General features: G+C 37.9%; 1 protein-coding gene across 10 annotated transcripts in view; it reads left to right on the forward strand.

Moving 5' to 3' along the window:
- RHOT1 (ras homolog family member T1) overlaps positions 1–20,500 on the forward strand; it is a 68,171-nt gene that overhangs the window by 32,928 nt on the left and 14,743 nt on the right. For 8 of the 10 annotated variants that reach the window (XR_011468051.1, XM_070390419.1, XM_070390424.1 and 5 more), the window contains exons 9-18: positions 6,494–6,592; positions 7,114–7,222; positions 8,016–8,136; positions 10,311–10,395; positions 10,982–11,127; positions 12,390–12,490; positions 14,131–14,261; positions 14,907–14,990; positions 16,299–16,418; positions 17,644–17,846. Coding sequence is in view for 9 of the 10 variants with exons in the window: in XM_070390419.1 (XP_070246520.1) it covers positions 6,494–6,592; positions 7,114–7,222; positions 8,016–8,136; positions 10,311–10,395; positions 10,982–11,127; positions 12,390–12,490; positions 14,131–14,261; positions 14,907–14,990; positions 16,299–16,418; positions 17,644–17,846 (1,199 nt within the window). In the remaining variant the exon portion in view is untranslated. Of the gene's footprint in view, positions 1–6,493; positions 6,593–7,113; positions 7,223–8,015; positions 8,137–10,310; positions 10,396–10,981; positions 11,128–12,389; positions 12,491–14,130; positions 14,262–14,906; positions 14,991–16,298; positions 16,419–17,643; positions 17,847–18,907; positions 19,004–20,500 lie in introns of all 10 variants that reach the window. The other 2 variants (XM_070390428.1, XM_070390423.1) reach the window with 1 other exon arrangement.

A 20,500-nucleotide genomic window follows, 5' to 3' on the forward strand; every position in this document is an offset into this window, starting at 1 on the left:
GTCACAAAGAGTCAGACGCGACTGAACTGAACTGAACTGATATTCCATTATAGTTTATTACAAGATAGGGAACACTGACTTTGAACCCCAACTAAGCCAATCGATATCCCTCCAAGAAGTCTATCCTTCTGTAATATTAGTAGACCTATAGAGTAAAGGTATACTCACTTATTATTATATTTTAAATTTAATTAATAAAAACTTTGTGGAAATTTGGTTATTTCTTGCTGTGTAAGTACCTACATGATATCCTTGATTTTGCCGATTGGCACCCAATGCCTAAAGTATTTGCTGTGTCTTTATTTATTCTTAGACATTATTATTATATCTTTATTAATTGCTTTACCATAAAAGTGCTGACCTCTGGTATAAATATTAATCTGCTGCTGCTGCTGCTGCTGCTAAGTCGCTTCAGTCGTGTCTGACTCTGTGCGACCCCATAGACAGCAGCCCATCAGGCTCCCCCATCCCTGGGATTCTCCAGGCAAGAACACTGGAGTGGGTTGCCATTTCCTTCTCCAATGCATGAAAGGAAAAGTGAAAGTGAAGGCGCTCAGTCGTGTCCGACTCTTAGCGACCCCATGGACTGCAGCCTACCAGGCTCCTCTGTCCATGGGGTTTTCCAGGCAAGAGTACTGGAGTGGGGTGCCATTGCCTTCTCTGAAATATGAATCTGAGTTATCCCTTAATCTGATCCTGATTTAGTCTTCCTTAATCCTGGTTTATATTCTTAATTGAAATGTTTCTTTCTAACTTGCTACTGGAGATCAGTGGAGAAATAACTCCAGAAAGAATGAAGGGATGGAGCCAAAGCAAATACAATACCCAGTTGTGGATGTGACTGGTAATATAAGCAAGGTCCGATGCTGTAAAGAGCAATATTGCATAGGAACCTGGAATGTTAGTTCCATGAATCAAGGCAAATTAGAAGTGGTCAAACAGGAGATGGCAAGAGTAAACATCGACATTCTAGGAATCAGTGAACTAAAATGGACTGGAATGGGTGAATTTAACTCAGATGACCATTATGTCTACTACTGCGGGCAGGAATCCCTCAGAAGAAATGGAGTAGCCATTATGATCAACAAAAGAGTCCAAAATGCAGTACTTGGATGCAATCTCAAGAACGACAGAACGATCTCTGTTCGTTTCCAAGGCGAACCATTCAATATCACAGTAATCCACGTCTATGCCCCAACCAGTAATGCTGAAGAAGCTGAAGTTGAACGGTTCTATGAAGACCTACAAGACCTTTTAGAACTAACACCCAAAAAAGATGTCCTTTTCATTATAGGGGACTGGAATGCTAAAGTAGGAAGTCAAGAAACAGCTGGAGTAACAGGCAAATTTGGCCTTGGAATATGGAATGAAGCAGGGCAAAGGCTTTTGTTAAGAGAATGCACTGGTCATAACAAACACCCTCTTCCAACAACACAAGAGAAGGCTCTACACATGGACATCACCAGATGGTCAACACCGAAATCAGATTGATTATATTCTTTGCAGCCAAAGATGGAGAAGCTCTATACAGTCAGCAAAACACAAGACCAGGAGCTGACTGTGACTCTCATCATGAACTCCTTATTGGCAAATTCAGACTTAAATTGAAAAAAGTAGGGAAAACCACTAGACATTCAGGTATGACCTAAATCAAATCTCTTATGATTATACAGTGGAAGTGAGAAATAGATTTAAGGGACTAGATCTGATAAGAGTGCCTGATGAACTATGGATGGAGGTTCGTGACATTGTACAGGAGACAGGGATCAAGACCATCCCCACGGAAAAGAAATGCAAAAAAGCAAAATGGCTGTCTGGGGAGGCCTTACAAATAGCTGTGAAAAGAAGAGAAGTGAAAAGCAAAGAAGAAAAGGAAAGATATAAGCATCTGAATGCAGAGTTTCAAAGAATAGCAAGAAGAGATAAGAAAGCCTTCCTCAGCAATCAGTGCAAAGAAATAGAGGGAAACAACAGAATGGGAAAGACTAGAGATCTCTTTGGCACCCCACCCCAGTGTACTCTTGCCTGGAAAATCCCATGGACGGAGGAGCCTGGAAGGTTGCAGTCATGGGGTCGCTGAGGGTTGGACACGACTGAGCGCCTTCACTTTCACTTTTCACTTTCATGCATTGGAGAAGGAAATGGCAACCCACTCCAGTGTTCTTGCCTGGAGAATTCCAGGGGCAGGGGAGCCTGGTGGGTTACCGTCTATGGGTTTGCACAGAGTTGGACATGACTGAAGTGACTTAGCAGCAGCAGAGATCTCTTCAAGAAAATTAGAGATACCAAGGGAACATTTCATGCAAAGATGGGCTCGATAAAGGACAGAAATGGTATGGACCTAACAGAAGCAGAAGATAGTAAGAAGAGGTGGCAAGAATACACAGAAGAACTGTACAAAAAAGATCTTCACGACACAGATAATCACGATGGTGTGATCACTGACCTAGAGCCAGACATCCTGGAATGTGAAGTCAAGTGGGCCTTAGAAAGCATCACTACGAACAAAGCTAGTGGAGGTGATGGAATTCCAGTTGAGCTATTCCAAATCCTGAAAGATGATGCTGTGAAAGTGCTACACTCAATATACCAGCAAATCTGGAAAACTCAGCAGTGGCCACAGGACTGGAAAAGGTCAGTCTTCATTCCAATCCCGAAGAAAGGCAATGCCAAAGAATGCTCAAACTACTGCACAATTGCACTCATCTCACACGCTAGTAAAGTAATGCTCAAAATTCTCCAAGCCAGGCTTCAGCAGTACGTGAGCTGTGAACTTCCAGATGTTCAAGCTGGTTTTAGAAAAGGCAGAGGAACCAGAGATCAAATTGCCAACATCCGCTGGATCATCGAAAAAGCAAGAGAGTTGCAGAAAAACTTCTATTTCTGCTTTCTTGACTATGCCAAAGCCTTTGACTGTGTGGATCACAAGAAACTGTGGAAAATTCTGAAAGAGATGGGAATACCAGACCACCTCACCTGCCTCTTGAGAAACCTATATGCAGGTCAGAAAGCAACCGGTGGAACTGGACATGGAACAACAGACTGGTTCCAAATAGGAAAAGGAGTACGTCAAGGCTGTATATTGTCACCCTGCTTATTTAACTTGTATGCAGAGTACATCATGAGAAACGCTGGGCTGGAAGAAGCACAAGCTGGAATCAAGATTGCTGGGAGAAATATCAGTAACTTCAGATATGCAGATGACACCACCTTTATGGCAGAAAGGGAAGAAGAACTAAAGAGCCTCTTGATGAAAGTGAAAGAGGAGAGTGAAAAAGTTGGCTTTAAGCTCAACATTCAGAAAACGAAGATCATGGCATCCGGTCCCATCACTTCATGGGAAATAGATGGGGAAACGATGGAAACAGTGTCAGACTTAGTTTTTGGGGTTCCAAAATCACTACAGATGGTGATTGCAGCCATGAAATTAAAAGACGCTTACTCCTTGGAAGGAAAGTTATGACCAACCTAGATAGCATATTCAAAAGCAGAGACGTTACTTTGCCAACAAAAAGTTAGACTGTGAAGAAAGCTGAACGCCGAAGAATTGATGCTTTTGAACTGTGGTGTTGGAGAAGACTCTTGATAGTCCCTTGGACTGCAAGGAGATCCCACCAGTGCATTCTAAAGGAGATCAGTCCTGGGATTTCTTTGGAAGAAATGATGCTAAAGCTGAAACTCCAGTACTTTGGCCACCTCATGCGAAGAGTTGACTCATTGGAAAAGACTCTGATGCTGGGAGGGATTGGGGGCAGGAGGAGAAGGGGACGACAGAGGATGAGATGGCTGGATGGCATCACTGACTTGATGGACGTGAGTCTGAGTGAACTCCGGGAGTTGGTGATGGACAGGGAGGCCTGGCATGCTGCGATTCATGGGGTTGCAAAGATTCAGATAGGACTAAGCGACTGAATTGAACTGAACTTGCCCTTTATTCAATATTTCCGAAATTCACCTCATAATAGTCACTAGGTTAAAATACTTGTTTAAAATACAGATTCTGGAACTTTCCTAGCAGTCCAGTAGGCAGTCTCATTCTATAGAGATTTACCTCTGAGCTTAGCCTGGCAGTACATTGAATCCCCTCCGTTAGTTTGTTCTCAGTTCTCTAATTGCTACTTTTTTCTTAGGCCTATTATTAGTTCTGCTAATCTGCTAATCCTCCCTTCCCTAATGACTACCATCTGTTAGTCATTTCTTAGGCATACCTGCCTAAGGTAGAATCTGTAACGTTTAGAGACTATATGCCTTGATTTATACAAGTAGAAGCCTTGAGTCTAAACTTACAATAGAATCTTTTATTTAGATAACATTCATAACCTTTTAACATAGATTTGAGGTAGGTAGGTCAAATCAAGATAATTAAAGCCTGAACTGGAAATATGTTTCCAGTGGTTTGATGGACTCTGTATGACCCATGGAGTCCTCTGCTTACCTAATAATGAAACAGATCTGTGTGAGGATTAGATTACTTACATGCAAAGTGAGTTTATTTTTATTACTGTAAAAGTTGTACAGGGGTGGGTGGAGAGGGGTGGGATTTGCCTTGTGGCTCTGTGGTAAAGAATCCTGCCAATTCAAGAGACATGGGTTCAATCCCTGGGTCAGGAAGATACCCTGGAGAAGGAAATGGCACCCCATTCCAGTATTCTTGCCTGGAAAATCTCATGGACAGAGGAACTTGGTGGGCTACAAAAGATGGGGTCACAAAAGAGTTGAACATGACTTAGCAACTAAACAACACATTTTAAAGTTTTACTGAAGTGTAATTTTTGATGCGTTTAAGAAGTAGTCATTTTTTGTGTTGTATTTTAAGATGGTTAATATTTAAATATCATATTGAGCCAGTACCTTAGAGCACTTTAGCTTCTGATGCATTTCAGGCTTTAATGAAAAATGCATCACTGTTCATTTTTCTTCAGTTACTTTTTTTTATCATAGCATTTTATGATACAAGGAAAAACACGTGCAAATAAAAAGTTATTTTTAGATTCTGGTTTTTGCATCATTCTACCTATTGCTCCTTTTTGAAACATCTAGATTATTATGCAACAGATTTTTAAAAGAAGAGAAAATAAAATATAATGTGATCTTTAGTAATCTTGAATATCTAATATTAGGATCATATTTACAGAAGCAATAACTTGTTTTTACTTAAAGAGTTATCAATTACATGTATATGTATGGCTGAGTCTCTTTGCTGTTCTCCTGAAACTATCAGCAAAATTGTTAATTGGCTATACCCCAATACAAAATAAAAATGTTAAAGTTATTTATGATTATGGATGTGATAGGTTATAGTCCATTTAGCATTTTTTTTATAAAGACATCCCTAACCATGCTCCCTAAATGTTTGACTTTTTTTTCTCAGTTCTTTCTAATCTCTCTATATCTTAGATTTTGGCTTTTTATTATTCTATCAAATTGCTCTCCTAGAGCCCCTATTTAAACCAAAAAAAAAAAAAGGAGGAGGAGGAGGAATTGTGCATATTTTGGAAGATAACTGTTCCTTACTATTTTTAAAAGAAATTATTTTATGCATTTAGGTTTGTTATGATAGTGTGACCAAAACTCATCATTACTGCCTCTCTGGTTAGCCGTATCATGGGAGTAGATAAACTAACAAGTATTCATTTCCTCACCTCAGCAGCTCATTTCTCGCACTCAGATGTCCATAAGATATCTCCCTCCACATTTTCAGCGTTCAAAAATCTCCCTGAAAGTTTTATTTTCTCAGAATTGTTGACCATGATTTTCCTATAGCAGTTATACAAATTAGAAGCACGTGGGCCTTATTTTAAATAGTCAAATATTTGTTCTATCCATTATAAATCCTAAAATAAAAATTGTCAGAATACATTTCTAGCAGCTTTTCTTATAAAAGTTTTACAGAGTCACAAAAGGCAAGGTTCTTTTTTTGAAGAATATAATTCTTATAATAGGCAAGTAGTAAAAAAAAAAAAAAAAGAACTTTTGCACATCAACCAGTGCTGTTTTGTCATGTTCTTGGGAAGAAGTACATTTTATATCCCAGCTTCAGTACATACACACATAAACACAAGTTACAGATTGAAACATTTAGTCCTATTTTGCTGCTAGAAGGTCAAAAATCAGAGAAGTTGAGAGAGAAAAGCCTTTGCTATAGTTCTATAAGTCAGCTCATGGAATGAGAGAGGGCATTTCTTCTAAATAACTGGAAGAATGACTTTTTCAAAAGATGGGTTTCTCTTTTGCTCATCTTCAGAGGTATGTGGTCATGAAGGGAGTGTTTAACTATTCCAGATACTGGTCCAAGTAAATATTGTCTCATTTACTTAAAGTGGCTTGAAGATAAAAGTGGCTTTGCTTTAGTTAAGTTTTCATGTTGTTTATATTTGATGTTATGTATTTGACAGTGAAAACATTCAGAATTCTCAATATATTTATGAAAATCATATTTTAAAATCCCAACTATTTGCATTAAAACAATTTATTTTTCCTCAATGATCTATAGATGAAACCAGCCTGTATAAAAGCCCTTACTCGTATATTCAAAATATCTGATCAAGATAATGATGGTACACTCAATGATGCTGAACTCAACTTCTTCCAGGTAGCTTTCTCTTATTTCAGATATTTGTATATCTTGTTTTTTTTTTTTTTTTGCTGAGAAAAGCTGTAAAAATTTATTGGCATGACCAATGGTATTTTGATAAACATGCATTTCTTTCATGTAAAATCTCTCTGACATCAGGCTATTTAATCTTTACCTATGGGATAAAATCTCTTTTGCTTAGGAGTTGAGGGGACTCTGAGAGAGTGTCATTTCACAGTGTACAATGGGTGGGAATGACTTGAAGTCTGAATTCTGAATTATTTTTCCTTCTTGGTTTTGTATAACATAGTTACACAAAGAGCTCTGTGTTTTAGGAACCCCATGTGGGAGATAGGGAGAACATGCCCTTCTTGGTCGGACATGCTTTACTTAATACAAAGTAGAGGCTGTCCTAATTCAGAATTTGTTTCCTTTGGTTACAACTCTTTGGTTTAATGTTGCTCTGTGGATTAATATTTGTATTATTTGTGACTTTAATGCTGATTTGTTTTTAACTTTATTTTTATGTCTTTTGCCAGAGAATTTGTTTTAACACTCCCTTAGCCCCTCAAGCTCTGGAAGATGTCAAAAATGTGGTCAGAAAACATATAAGTGATGGTGTGGCTGACGGTGGATTGACACTGAAAGGTGGGTGAAAGGTGCTTTTCTCCTCCTTTCAAACTTTTAAAAAATTTGGCAGCAGGCAACAGTCTATAGTGCTATCTAGATGTTTAGGGAAGCGTCTGTGTTTATTAGTGTAACTAAAATTCTAGCAGGCAGGCCATCGGTGGGAATAATTACCTCCACTGTCAGTATAAATTAGAGATAGGGAAATTTATTGGATTTCAAGAGTGCAGAGTTCCCCCTGAAGATAAAAGAATTCTGAAACAAATTTATCTTAAAATTCTTATTACTCATAAGCATCCTCTAAATAGAAATTATTTTTAAGGAAGACATTTTGTCTCCCAATCAAATTTACCAAGTACCGAATGTTCCAAGTACCGAGTAAAATATGTTACAGAGCCACAGTGAAATCAGAAACCAATTTTCTCGTTATAGAAATAAGCACACAGATGTCGGAAATGATTTCATTTGTTTTTATCGTATAACTTTGTGAATGTCAGTATACACCTTGGGATGTGTTTTTGGCCCTTTGATCCAGTACCACCTTTTGCTGACTTGGGTGTATATGAAGTTACATATTCATTCTGAATTACAGATACATTACAGATATCTGAATGTATCTGAATTACAGATACATTCTGAAATCAGCTCTTTGCGACACACGTGAACCTGGTTTTGATCGGACCTTCAGTATGCACAGCTAGTGCACGTGTGGTCGTGAGTGTAGCTCTTGCCATTGTGTGTTATGTGCTCCCCTCCCGTGTGACCCTGTACCCATTTTCACATCAGCTGTACTTACTAATTTATTTTATTTCAGGTTTTCTTTTTTTACACACACTTTTTATTCAGAGAGGGAGACATGAGACTACTTGGACTGTGCTTCGACGATTTGGTTATGATGACGATCTGGATTTGACACCCGAATATTTATTCCCCTTGTATGTACCTTTGGCTTCTAATTGATTTCACTTGCCAGTATTTTAAAGTTTTATTTAGCACGTAGGTAGTAGGCTTTGAGCTACTTAGGAATAATTTAGATTTATAGAGCCGTTTATAGCAGGGTTTCTCAACCTCGGCACTGTTAACGCCATTTTGGACCAGATAATTCATTATTGTAGAGCCTGTTCTATGCGTTACAGGATGTTTATTAGCACATCCTTAGATGCCAGCAACACCTCTTCCCCTAGTCGTGACAGCCAGAAATGTGCCCGTGGGAGTGAGATGATCCCCACTTAAGAGCCACTGAGTTATAGCATGGCTCAGCCTCTTGCTCTTCTTCTTACGGAGAATACAGTTATATTTTAAAATTCGTTTGATTGAGGAAGGAGATAAGAGAAGCTAGATGAACTTGTTTTTAGAATCAAAGGAGTCAAAAATACATTGGTTAGCATTTTTCTTTGTCCTCCCTGAGTTTTATAGCCTGTTCTCAGTTTAGGATAAAGTACTTTTCCTAAGCAACCAGTCTCTCTGTGGTTATTTTCCTTTAAGTAATGATGTGTTTAAGTTCTGTTTGTTTAGCAATGAACCCAGCATCATCCTGGTAGGAGACTGCGTAACTGTAGGATGCCTCTTCTGTACCCAAGGGAAGTAGGCTTCTCAGGGAGGTGACTTCCCAGGATCAGGCCTTTGAGCCTTTTGCCTTTTTTCTTCATTCTTTCAGTAGCACGTTATCTTCATGTTCTCCTTTTTTAAAAAATTTTAGCATGGTACTGCTCTCCATGTAAGGGTTCAGAAAAACTGTCATTTTTTCCTTCCCCATCACCGAGGAAGCAAAATACTTTCTGGTTGGATTCCTGGCCCATTAATCAGTTCTAAGTTGAAACTTCCCTTGTCAAAGTTATTCAAACTTGGCTCAAGTAATTTGCCAGATTTTTCAATAAATAAGTATGGAATGAATGCATTTGTCCCAAGATCTTTTTATCAAGCTTTCTTTTCTGTGCCATTTATGTGGGTAGATAAATTCTACAGAACATAGAAAGTTGCTTATTGCTTTGTAAAGTATGACAGTAAGGAAACTCCATCTTTTATGGCTTTGTGACTTAGACTAAAATCTCTTTTAATTTCTTTGTGCACTCTACCTTTAATTTTTTGTAAAATAGCCCCTTTAGAGCCACATCTTGAGTCTCCTTATTAAACTCTCTACTCCCACCCTTCATGTTGTGGCAAGAATTAATACTGATAGATACATAACACAGATTTTGCCATGTCACTTTGCCTTCAAGACAGGGTAAAGCCCAAGCTTCTTAACCAGGTATAGAAAGTCATTCCTGATCTGGTCTGCTCCGACTCACTCTCTGCCTTCACTCTAGAAGTAAATACTAAACTACTTCTGGTCCGCAAATCAGATATTATTTCCCACCCTGGGCTTCTGCCCATGGTATTTTTACTCTTCCTTCTTCTCTCTCCAACCCAGTTCGTGTCTGTTACCCTTCAGGTCTCAGTCCAAGTACAGTGTCTCTCAGCAGTGCTGACACCTTCCTGTCCCCAGACCAAGGCGTCTGCTTTCTCAGGAGCTCCTCAGCATCTGTAGTTTGCCCACTCAGCCGTTGCCTCTTTCTGCTGAGATAGTGAGGTTATCTACTTGTGTTCTGTCTCCAGCTTGAATGTGGTTCCCTAGAGGTAGAGAGCCTGTCGTGTTTTCATGCCCCCAGTATCTCAGTGCATTTGATAAATGTTTATGGATTCAAATTTAGGGTGGGTCAGAAATCACATCAGGCAGAAATAACATCTCTTCACATCATTTTTAACTCATTACAATGTTGATACTGTATAAAGCTCATAATTTTGACTTACAATTGGTTTGTAGGAGAAACTACTAGAAACTAATTACAGTTTAATCAGTATTGTCTGTACGTTTTTTAATACAACCTGCCCTTCAGATAGTTAAGGAAATGTATATGTCACCTTGGAAGGAGCACTATTACGGCTCTTCTGAGGATTGCCATAGCAATGCAGTGACTTCCCCTGGGAAAGTCTAAATGGCTGCAGCAAACATATTCTGTAAGTGCTTTCATCTTACAAAAAGAACTTGTTGCAATTTCATATTCATTTCTCAAATTAAATTTTAATATTTGATTAATGATTTATTTTACTTTTTTTTTTCCATCTTCAGGCTAAAAATACCTCCTGATTGCACTACTGAATTAAATCATCACGCATATTTGTTTCTCCAAAGCACTTTTGATAAGCATGATTTGGTAAGCTTTCGGCTGCAGCTTTCTGTGATATATGATAAATGTTTTTCTGTGAATAATGTAGCTCTATTTGCTGACCTATTGGGTGCTCATGTCATGTGTGCTAAGTCGCTTCAGTCATGTGCGGCTTTTTGTGACCCCGTGGACTCTAGCCCACTAGGCTTCTCTGTCCAAGGGGTTCTCTAGGCAAGAATACTGGAATGGGTTGCCATTTCCTTCTCCAGGGGATCTTCCTGACCCAGGGATCAAACTCATGTCTCTTATGCCTCCTGCATCGGCAGACGTATTCTTTACCACTAGCCCCGCTCATGTCACATAGCCAAAAATTATTCAAAAGCTCTTAAAACAAGCAAAAATACTTTTTCTTATTTACTTTATTATTTTCTCAAGATGAAAAAGTCTAGTTTCTGATAGATTTTTGCATAGGTTTCCATACATACATGCAAGGAGTTTTCTTGATAAAATGTAAAATTTATTTTCATGGGTTAGTTTTTGGAAGCATAGCTTTACAAGATTAGGAGGCTCTTGTGTTTGGGAATTATCCTCTTAGATATCTAAACATTATGTATACTTCCTTGTGTATCTTCAGGATAGAGACTGTGCTTTGTCACCTGATGAGCTTAAAGATTTGTTTAAAGTTTTCCCTTACATACCTTGGGGGCCAGATGTGAATAACACAGTTTGTACAAATGAAAAAGGATGGATAACCTACCAGGGATTCCTTTCCCAGTGGACGTGAGTATAGAGCTCACTTCTTTCCTCTAGAGTTACAGCTGCTTTGAAATTGTGGTACATTACATGCGTTATTTTGTGAATTTGTCAGATGTTATGAAATACTTCTATCTTAGCTGCCTGTGAGCAGAATTTATTAATATAGTGTCACTGCTATCGCTAAGATGAACTATAGATGTTTATAAATTTATCAGGAAGGGATGTGCTTGCTTTTGGATTATGTACAGGGAAACATTAATATCAAAATGGAACTAAACATTAATACTTTAAAAACAATTTTATTGGAGTATAGTTGATTTGCAGTGTTGTGTTTTAATACTTTTTTGATTAAGGGAATAGGAATCATCACTTTTATTGCACAATTCTTTTATTTTTGGAATATGTGTGTGCTAAGTCACTTTAGTCATGTCCAACTCTTTGTGACCCTGTGGACTATAGCCTGCCAGGCTCCTCTGTTCATGGGATTCTCCAGGCAAGAATACTGGAGTGGGTTGCCATGCCTTCCTCTAGGGAACCTTCCTGACTCAGGGATCAAACCCGCGTCTCTTATATCTCCTGCATTGGCATATGGGTTCTTAACCATTAACACCACCTGGGAAACCCATATTTTTTGGAATGTGGGGAGAGCATATTTTACTTGACGTGGAAGACGCTTTGAGGGATTGTTGATTGCTTTGAATGCACTCTTAGGCTTAGTGAGGGTGTCTACAGTCTAGATACAGCAAAGTTGACCTCTTGTCTAGGCGATAGGAAAATCTTCTGCTTATACATAATGATTTAATACTTTAACCTTGGTGAGAATAACTTTCTCAACACCAGGATCTGTTCTTTTTTTTCATCTCATAAGAAAGGCCAACTAATTTCAAGTGCCTTTCAACCTTTTAGTTTTGCACCTTTTGCAAGCCCTTTCAGAATTAAATCCTTAGCTAGCCAGTATTTGCAGTACAGTATGTAACTGGGGAAGCAGGTAACATAAAATATCTGTGCTGTAGATCTTACCTAGGGCACCAAGGTTAAAGCTCATCTGTGTGGCTTTGCTCTCTCCAGGCCGATGGAGTAGGTACAGGAGCCCCCTTACATTGCATTCTCCTCTTTCTTCTCTGCCCTAAGAATGTCACTGTAGGAAGAGCCATGTTTGGGCATGTGGGAAATTAAAGCAGTCTGACAAAAATTACCTGGGTCTGGTGTTAAATTATTTGAGCTGTTGTGATTTTTTAAAATAGATATTCTTTTAGAAACTTCTCGTGTTTTCAACTTTTTCCTAGGCTCACGACCTATTTAGATGTACAGCGGTGCCTGGAGTATTTGGGTTATCTAGGCTATTCAATATTGACTGAACAAGAATCTCAGGCTTCAGCCATCACAGGTAAGTGTGTAAATACTCTTTAATTAGATATTTTTTTTTCAAGATTCCAGTTTCATATGTAAAAAGAGTGAAAATAAATGCATCTTCATTAGTCTTCCTGTTTATACTCTTGTTTGCCCATAATTTGATAATCTCTTTTGAATTGAAATGCTCGATTTCTTATTTATCAAGAAAGAAAGAGTAAAGGTTTTACTTCTAGTCTACCCCTGAGGGTACTTCATGGATGAAAATTAGGGAAGGCTATAGACATTAATGTGAAGAGTTGACTCATTGGAAAAGACTCTGATGCTGGGAGGGATTGTGGGCAGGAGGAGAAGGGGACGACAGAGGATGAGATGGCTGGATGGCATCACTGACTCGATGGACGTGAGTCTGGGTGAACTCTGGGAGTTGGTGATGGACAGGGAGGCCTGGCGTGCTGCGATTCATGGGGTCGCAAAGAGTCGGACACGACTGAGCGACTGATCTGATCTGATAGACATTAAAAGTATTTACAGTCCATCTTGTGTTTTAATTTTCTTTTAACATTAAAAACAATGTGTATTAACACATGATCCTGATATTGAACTGATTGTACATCTCAGTTTTATAATCTTTTACCACATTAATAAATTTTTTACAGATCTTGTAATGTTAAACAGGCATTCTTGCCAAACAATGTGCTCCACTTAAAAAATATATATAGATATAACATGAAATAATAAATTAGGGAACTGATCATTTCAAGAAGTTTTTATATCCTAATTGGTGGGAAAAAATAGGCACGTATCTTACAGGAAGCCCTGTTACAAGAAGACAGCCTATGAGAAATTGACAGAGCAAGTACCCTTTAAAATACTTAACCAGTTAGACAGTATTTACTTCAGCACCAAAGAATAAGGAATTAGCCAGCATGAGGTTCTTTCACTCAACAAAATATTGTGGACATATTTCTATTATCGATGTGTATTTTATATACCTTTAATATTATATAAAGTCTAATCATATGGATAGTCTATAATATACTTACTGAACTATTCCATAATTTTGTGTTTTTTATCATTTTCAGTTTTTTGCTACTATAAATAGTGTCTCTGGTGAGCTTTCTTGTAATCAGATCTTTGGGTGCAGCTTAAGGAGGTCTCTTTCCCTCGAGAAAGATGCCCGTGGCTCTGCTGATGCAGGGTTGTTTTCAGCACTGCCTCTTTCACAGATTTACCTTGGAAATCTAGAGTGCCTACCGCCTTTCTGTTTATAGATCCGAGAGTAACGTTTTGAGGTGGCATCTTTCAGTTTATAATTTGTTCGACAGTAATAGAAAAAAAGATGGGATGTAGTGTATGCTACATTCATTGTAATTTTTGTTCATTTTTGGAATATTGTTTTCTTACATAAAGGTACTACTTATTTTATGATAAAATAAATATGTGGTTACTAGAAATTTACAACTGACTTTCAGAAACGCACCTTTTTCACTAAAGAGGCCCTTCTGTATTATCTTCTGTACTTCATTTTACATACAGGTTGGCTATCATACAGTTTATTTATTGATCAAATGCTTCATAAAAATAATAAATAGCAGTATCATATTTTGCAGAAGGTGAAGTGAAGCCTCAGTGAGTGTATGTGGTACATAATTAGCTTTTTATTTTCCTTTTTAGTAACAAGAGATAAAAAGATAGACCTTCAGAAAAAACAAACTCAAAGAAATGTATTCCGATGTAATGTAATTGGGATGAAAAACTGTGGGAAAAGTGGAGTTCTTCAGGCTCTTCTGGGAAGAAACTTAACGGTGAGAGCTCAGAAAGTTAGAACCTTACTCAGAAGGTTTTTATAGTCATGTGTTTACATAATTTTTTCATAACCATTAACCTTTTTAGATGATGTATAGGTATAATAGTAAAGTAGAACTAAAATGTAACAGTAATCTCTTTGAACTAGCTTTATCTTTGCTTCATTGGTGTTAGCCATCATTTGGTGTTTGGTTTTTTTTTAACGTTTAGATGGAGATTAAATAAATACACATATGAAAGTATCAGACACAGGGCTTGGCATGAAGTAAATGTAGCACTCTACATTGCTGATACCTGATTGTGACTACTGCCTTGAGTAAAGAGGCTGACATATTTTCGGGTGAAATGGCAGGCCAAATCATAGTGTAATGAGAACTGCCAGCAGGTGGCTCAGTGAATGCAGTTTACTTTCTTGTCAGCTACTGCTTTCCCTTTCTGCAGAACAAATGCATCTCTTATTTTAGAGCCTAAGAACTAAGAAACAAAATCAATATGCTCTTTGTACTGATAAATAATATATAGCATAGGGAAGAATGTCCTTTTTTTGGTAACACACCCACACATATACACAAAGTACATGTGCTGATGAAAACTAGTTACTGTGATTTCTTACTGTAAATACTGAGATTTTTGGTTGTTTTCAGAGGCAGAAGAAAATTCGTGATGATCATAAATCGTACTATGCGATTAACACTGTCTATGTCTATGGACAAGAGAAATATTTGTTGGTAAGAAATTTTCTGGCATATAAAGATTATTAATTATTGGGTACATTTTTAAAATGACTCTGAGAACATAATTGGATTTAATTTAATGGCTTTTGTGTGATTTTATTTTTCTACCTGACTTAGTCATTAGATTTAATTTTAGTTCTCTTAAATGTGTGTGGTGATTACATGGTTGTAGATACAGGTAAAAATTTATCTATTTGTGTGCTTAATTGTATGTAATACCACCATGCTGCTGCTGCTGCTAAGTCGCTTCAGTCGTGTCCGACTCTGTGCGACCCCATGGACGGCAGCCCACCAGGCTCTCTCGTCCCTGGGACTCTCCAGGCAAGAACACTGGAGTGGGTTGCCATTTCCTTCTCCAATGCATGAAAGTGAAAAGTGAAAGTGAAGTCGCTCAGTCTTGTCCAACTCTTAGCGACCCCATGGACTGCAGCCTACCAGGCTCCTCCATCCATGGGATTTTCCAGGCAAGAGTACTGGAGTGGGGTGCCATTGCCTTCTCCAAATACCACCATAAAAAAGTGAAAAAAAAAAAAATTCAATCCACTTTGCTCTTTCTTTCATTTATATTTTAAAAAATTACATCCTTTACTATTGACTAGAAATGAGTTTGAAGGCTTTAGTGCAGGTGTGTAGTAGTTTATCTGTGGTCACTGATAACCTTAATGTACCATCCTTTGCTTTGTGTTTTTGATTGGTGGGGAGGAAGAGTGGTGTGGTAGAAAGAAAAAACACTTGGGAATCGTTTGTATGTGCCCAGTCGTGTCCAACTCTGCCACCCCATGGACTGTAGCCCATCAGGCTTCTCTGTCCATGGAATTTCCAGGCAAGAATACTGGAGTGGGTTATCATTTCCTTCTCCAGGGCATCTTCCCGACCCAGGGGTGAACCCAGGTCTCCTGCTTGGCAGGCTGATTCTTTACCACTGTGCCACCTGTGCTTCCCACTGGGAATCATCTGAATTCAGATTTTGGTTTGAATTATCTTTGGCAGTTGACCTAATCTCTGTAACCCGTTTGTTATCTTTAGTAGGTAGAGAATGCGTGTAAAGGGCCTGCCCAGCACACTTCAGTCACTCACTAAATGTTAGTTTCTGTAGGACCTTAATCACCATTTTTCATCTACAAAAATCAGAAAGCTACTTGTTTATCTCTGTGTCTTACTTCTAATGAGTCTGAAAAATTATGCTTAACTAGTATTTTTAAATTAAGAAGTCAAGTTAAGCAAGTAATAAAACTTCATGACTTTAATTTTGCATCAGTGTTATGATACTTACGTTTCTCATTGTCTTTTTCTTTTTCCAAGTTGCATGATATCTCAGAATCGGAATTTTTGACTGAGGCTGAGATCCTTTGTGATGTTGTGTGCCTGGTATATGATGTCAGTAACCCTAAATCCTTTGAATACTGTGCCAGGATTTTTAAGGTTTGTTTCAATTTTGGCCTATAACTAAGTTTAACTTTGTAAGGAGTTTAATGGAATTGTAATGTGTTTTCTAACCAAGGAAATGCAAGAAAATTATCTGTGGAACTTTTTAAAGATAGATACATCCTATCTGTAAAGGTTCTGGCTTCATTCTGAGGTGGTACAGTCCCAGACATCTGTATTTTTAAAACTACTTTTTTCCACGAGTGATTCTGATGTGCGTCCCTGGTTAAGAACCTCTGCATTAGTGAAAGTTCTTAGAAATGCACATGGTTTGCATATTGCCAATTATACCAAGAAGATTAATAGAGCAAGGAGATAAACATGAGGCTTCAAAAGTTGTAAGTTACTTTGAGATTGTCAACAAGATTCAATAAGAGTAAAAAAACTATACGTACAAAGGAATTTCCTCTAGGATTGTTTTTAATAGCAAAAACCTGGAAATAATCCACATATCTAACAGTACGAAGGTAGTTTACCAAATTGAGATAAAATGATCCTGTGAAATTTATATAGTCATTAAAAATAATGGTTTTGAATTCTGAAAACATGGAAAATTCAGCATTTTTCAATAGTAATATCCAGCATGACTGCCACTATGTAAATATCTGTGTGTGTGTGTGAATGTATGTGTGTGTGTGTATATATATATGCATGTGCTTAAGGACTAGAAACTGAAAGTGTTAATCACTTAGTCGTGCCTCTTTGCGACCCCATGGACTGTAGCCCGCCAGGCTCCTCTGTCCATGGAATTCTCCAGGCAAGAATACTGGAGTGGGTGCCCTTCTCCAGGGAATCTTCCCGGTCTAAGAATCGAACCCAGGTTTCCTGCATTGCAGGCAGATTCTTTACTGTCCTGGGCTACCAGGGAAGCCCTAAGGACTAGAGGTAATATAAAAAAATGAAAGTAGTGTGTTTTAGGATAGAAGAATTTAGGTGGATTTCTTTCTATTTCAGAGTATTAGATCTTTAAAAAAATTTTTTTTTAATTATAGTGAATTTGAAGAATTGTTACAAGTTTGTATCATTATCTGCATTAGAAAAGTGGCCCTGGTCTTATTATATCACTGACCTAGACAACTGCCAGTCCTTGCCTCTTCATTTACTTTCTCCCTGAAACTGTTGATGATTTGCCTATCTAGAGAAAAATTTCAGTGCCCGTTGAATGAAATTTAGTAATTTTTGAGCTTGTCATCAGATTTTGATTTCACTTTTTATTCTATAGCAACACTTTATGGACAGCAGAATACCTTGCTTAATCGTAGCTGCAAAGTCAGACCTGCATGAAGTTAAACAAGAGTATAGTATTTCACCTACTGATTTCTGCAGGAAACACAAAATGCCTCCACCACAAGCCTTCACTTGCAATACTGCTGATGCACCCAGTAAAGATATCTTTGTTAAACTGACAACGATGGCCATGTACCCGTAAGTACTTGCTCTGCCGTCATTTTCACATTGCATGGTTCGTGGTAGCATTGCATGTCGTTGTTAGCCATGAGGGTGGAATCTCTGTCATGTAGAAGTTGTTCAGCAACAGAGACTTTGTAATGAGAAGGGACAAGTTTGAGTACATGCAAGTTTAGTTTGAATACCGGAATAAAATTGTATAAATATAATTATATAAAGTATATATAATCTGACAATATTTGAATATTTTTGAGCAGGCTGTAACTATCTTAATAGGATAGTACAGTAAAACTCAGCCCCTCACCCAGCATTAAAAAAATTAGTCTTGCTGCCATAAAGTGGGATTGACATCATGCTAATAAAGCATTTTCATATGAACAAAAATTTCATTTTTATATTTTTTTTCTGCTGATCAATTGACTTCGAGTATGTGAAGGATTCTAAAATCATTTATGAATCTTTGTTTAAATTATGGGTATGTTTGAATTCAGGATAGAACATCTTTTTTTAGTGCTGTTAAAAGCAGTTGTAATTGGAATTCCCTCTATATAAATGTTTTACATGGAGTGTTATGAGCCACAAATTTTATGTACATTTATTATGTATCTGTACATGCATATGCACAAGCACGTAAGTGTGGTCATCTTTGTAGTTTACTAACTGCCTAAAATTGCATGGCTCTTAATGGCATTCTCCTCAAGCACTGTGTTCGTATAAATTCTGTTCTGTGACAAGGTAGTTTTTCAGGCAGTGCGTTTCTCAGAACTTCATAGTTTATTTTATTTATTATTATGTTATTCTCCAAGTTATTTTTTTCTTATGAAAACTGCAGTATATCAGAGTAATACTCAGAAACTGCTAGAAGCTGAGGTTTTTCAAAAAGGGTGTTAATTTGTACAGATTTTTCAAAGCAGAGTTAACTTTATTGCTATTCCATTAACTAATACTTAAAAAAAATGCAGCAAACCCTTGAAATTCTATTTGTATTGGAAGAGAAGTCATTCCTATTACTATTAGATAAGCAAAACCTTACTTCTGTTTTACCTTTGCTTTAAAACTCTCGTGTATGTTATCTACAGAGAGGATCATTACAAAGACAGAGTCTACCGAGACATGGGCAGCACTGATAGAATAGAGAATTTGAGAAAAATCTGGGTCTTTCTAAAAACTGCTTTGTAAGTTACTTTTTCTTTATGGCTTCCTTTGTAAGTTACTTTTTCCTTATGGCTTCTGTGGGATTTTGTTGACATTTTCTTGTAGATGACCAGATCTCTTTCACCATAATTAGTAATTATCCAGAAACGCACTGCTTGGTCACTCTTTACTGCCTAACTGTATACTATGGTGTCTTTTTTTTTTCACTGTGTAAATGCACTATCTTAATCTTGTAAATAATTGCAACTGTGTTTTTAGATCTGCATATTTAAAATTTTACTGCAATATTTGTGAGTGTGTGTGTGTGTGCACGTGTGTATATGATAAATGTACATACATGGACACTTGTTTATATGGTTAATCCGAAACTACTTCTCATGAAGCATCTCCCTGTTGCTAAGCATACTTTGCATCCCTCCTTTTTGATGGGCGGAGCCTGTGTATGTTGAAGAGTCAGATTCAATTATAAAATAACAGATGGATTCCAGTATGACAGCTGGCAGTGACTTAGTACCAGTGCTATGTTCATCATCACAAGTCAAATTTTAAAATGGAGTATCTCGAGCCTATAAGAGTCTTTTGAAAAATTAATTCTTGTTTTTCTTCATGTTGAGAATTAGGCATTATTGGGATGCTGCTAATCTCCACAACCATGCCACCGTGTGCTGTGATCTCATCAGATTTCACAAGCTAAGCCAAGTCAGTTTGGGCCAGTTCTTTGAGAAGGACTTCTCCTTTAGAGAAGCCTCTAAAAAATGTTCAGGTGTTACAGGAAAGGATGTAATTGATTCATCAGGTGGCGCTCTTCTGAGTGGGTTCTGCGCCAGTACCTCTTGAGGGGTGGTGTGATGGCCTTGTATGTCTGAGTGGCTCTGACCACTGAGCAGTCATTGGAGACCCCCTACTTTGGTCTTTAAAGTGGAGGTGAAATGGCTCCACGTGCCTGTACCAACTAGTGCAACTCACTCAACCAGAAAGGAGTCAGAAAGCCTCCCTAAATTTTGTATCTAAGATCAATTGGATCCATTGTTGATTTTTACACCCTTACCCAGAGTTTCATGTTATCATACTTAGCTGCTATGTTAGCAGATACTTAGCTGCTGGTAGCAGATGAAAATTAACCCCATATTTTGGGTTCAAGTAGAAATATATGAAGCACTTTGATTTCCTTGGGGAACCGTGGTGCTTGATGGATTAAAGACGATGTTCGCATCTCCTCAGGTTGAATATACATACTCGTCTTTTGACTCTTGTGGATTTGTCCCTATTCTCCTTCCTGGTTTTCAGGCATGTGTGTATCCTGAGGGAGGAGGAGGGGGTGGTTATTTCAATGCTAGCCAACTCTGACCTTTCGGTGGATGCTGTGGCTTACTCAGTTTTTCTTTTATTGATTTAGATGAGGGTGCCATCTATTGCTGTGCATATTTATTCCACTAAAACCCTTGTACTAATAATTCTATCCCCCTTCCAAAAAAAAGCAAACGTGTTAGCGGATTTTCCTCAGATTTCTATAGGGA

This window comes from Bos mutus, chromosome 19 (genome assembly GCF_027580195.1).
Source record: "Bos mutus isolate GX-2022 chromosome 19, NWIPB_WYAK_1.1, whole genome shotgun sequence".
In the NCBI taxonomy this organism is placed as follows: Eukaryota; Metazoa; Chordata; class Mammalia; order Artiodactyla; family Bovidae; genus Bos; species Bos mutus.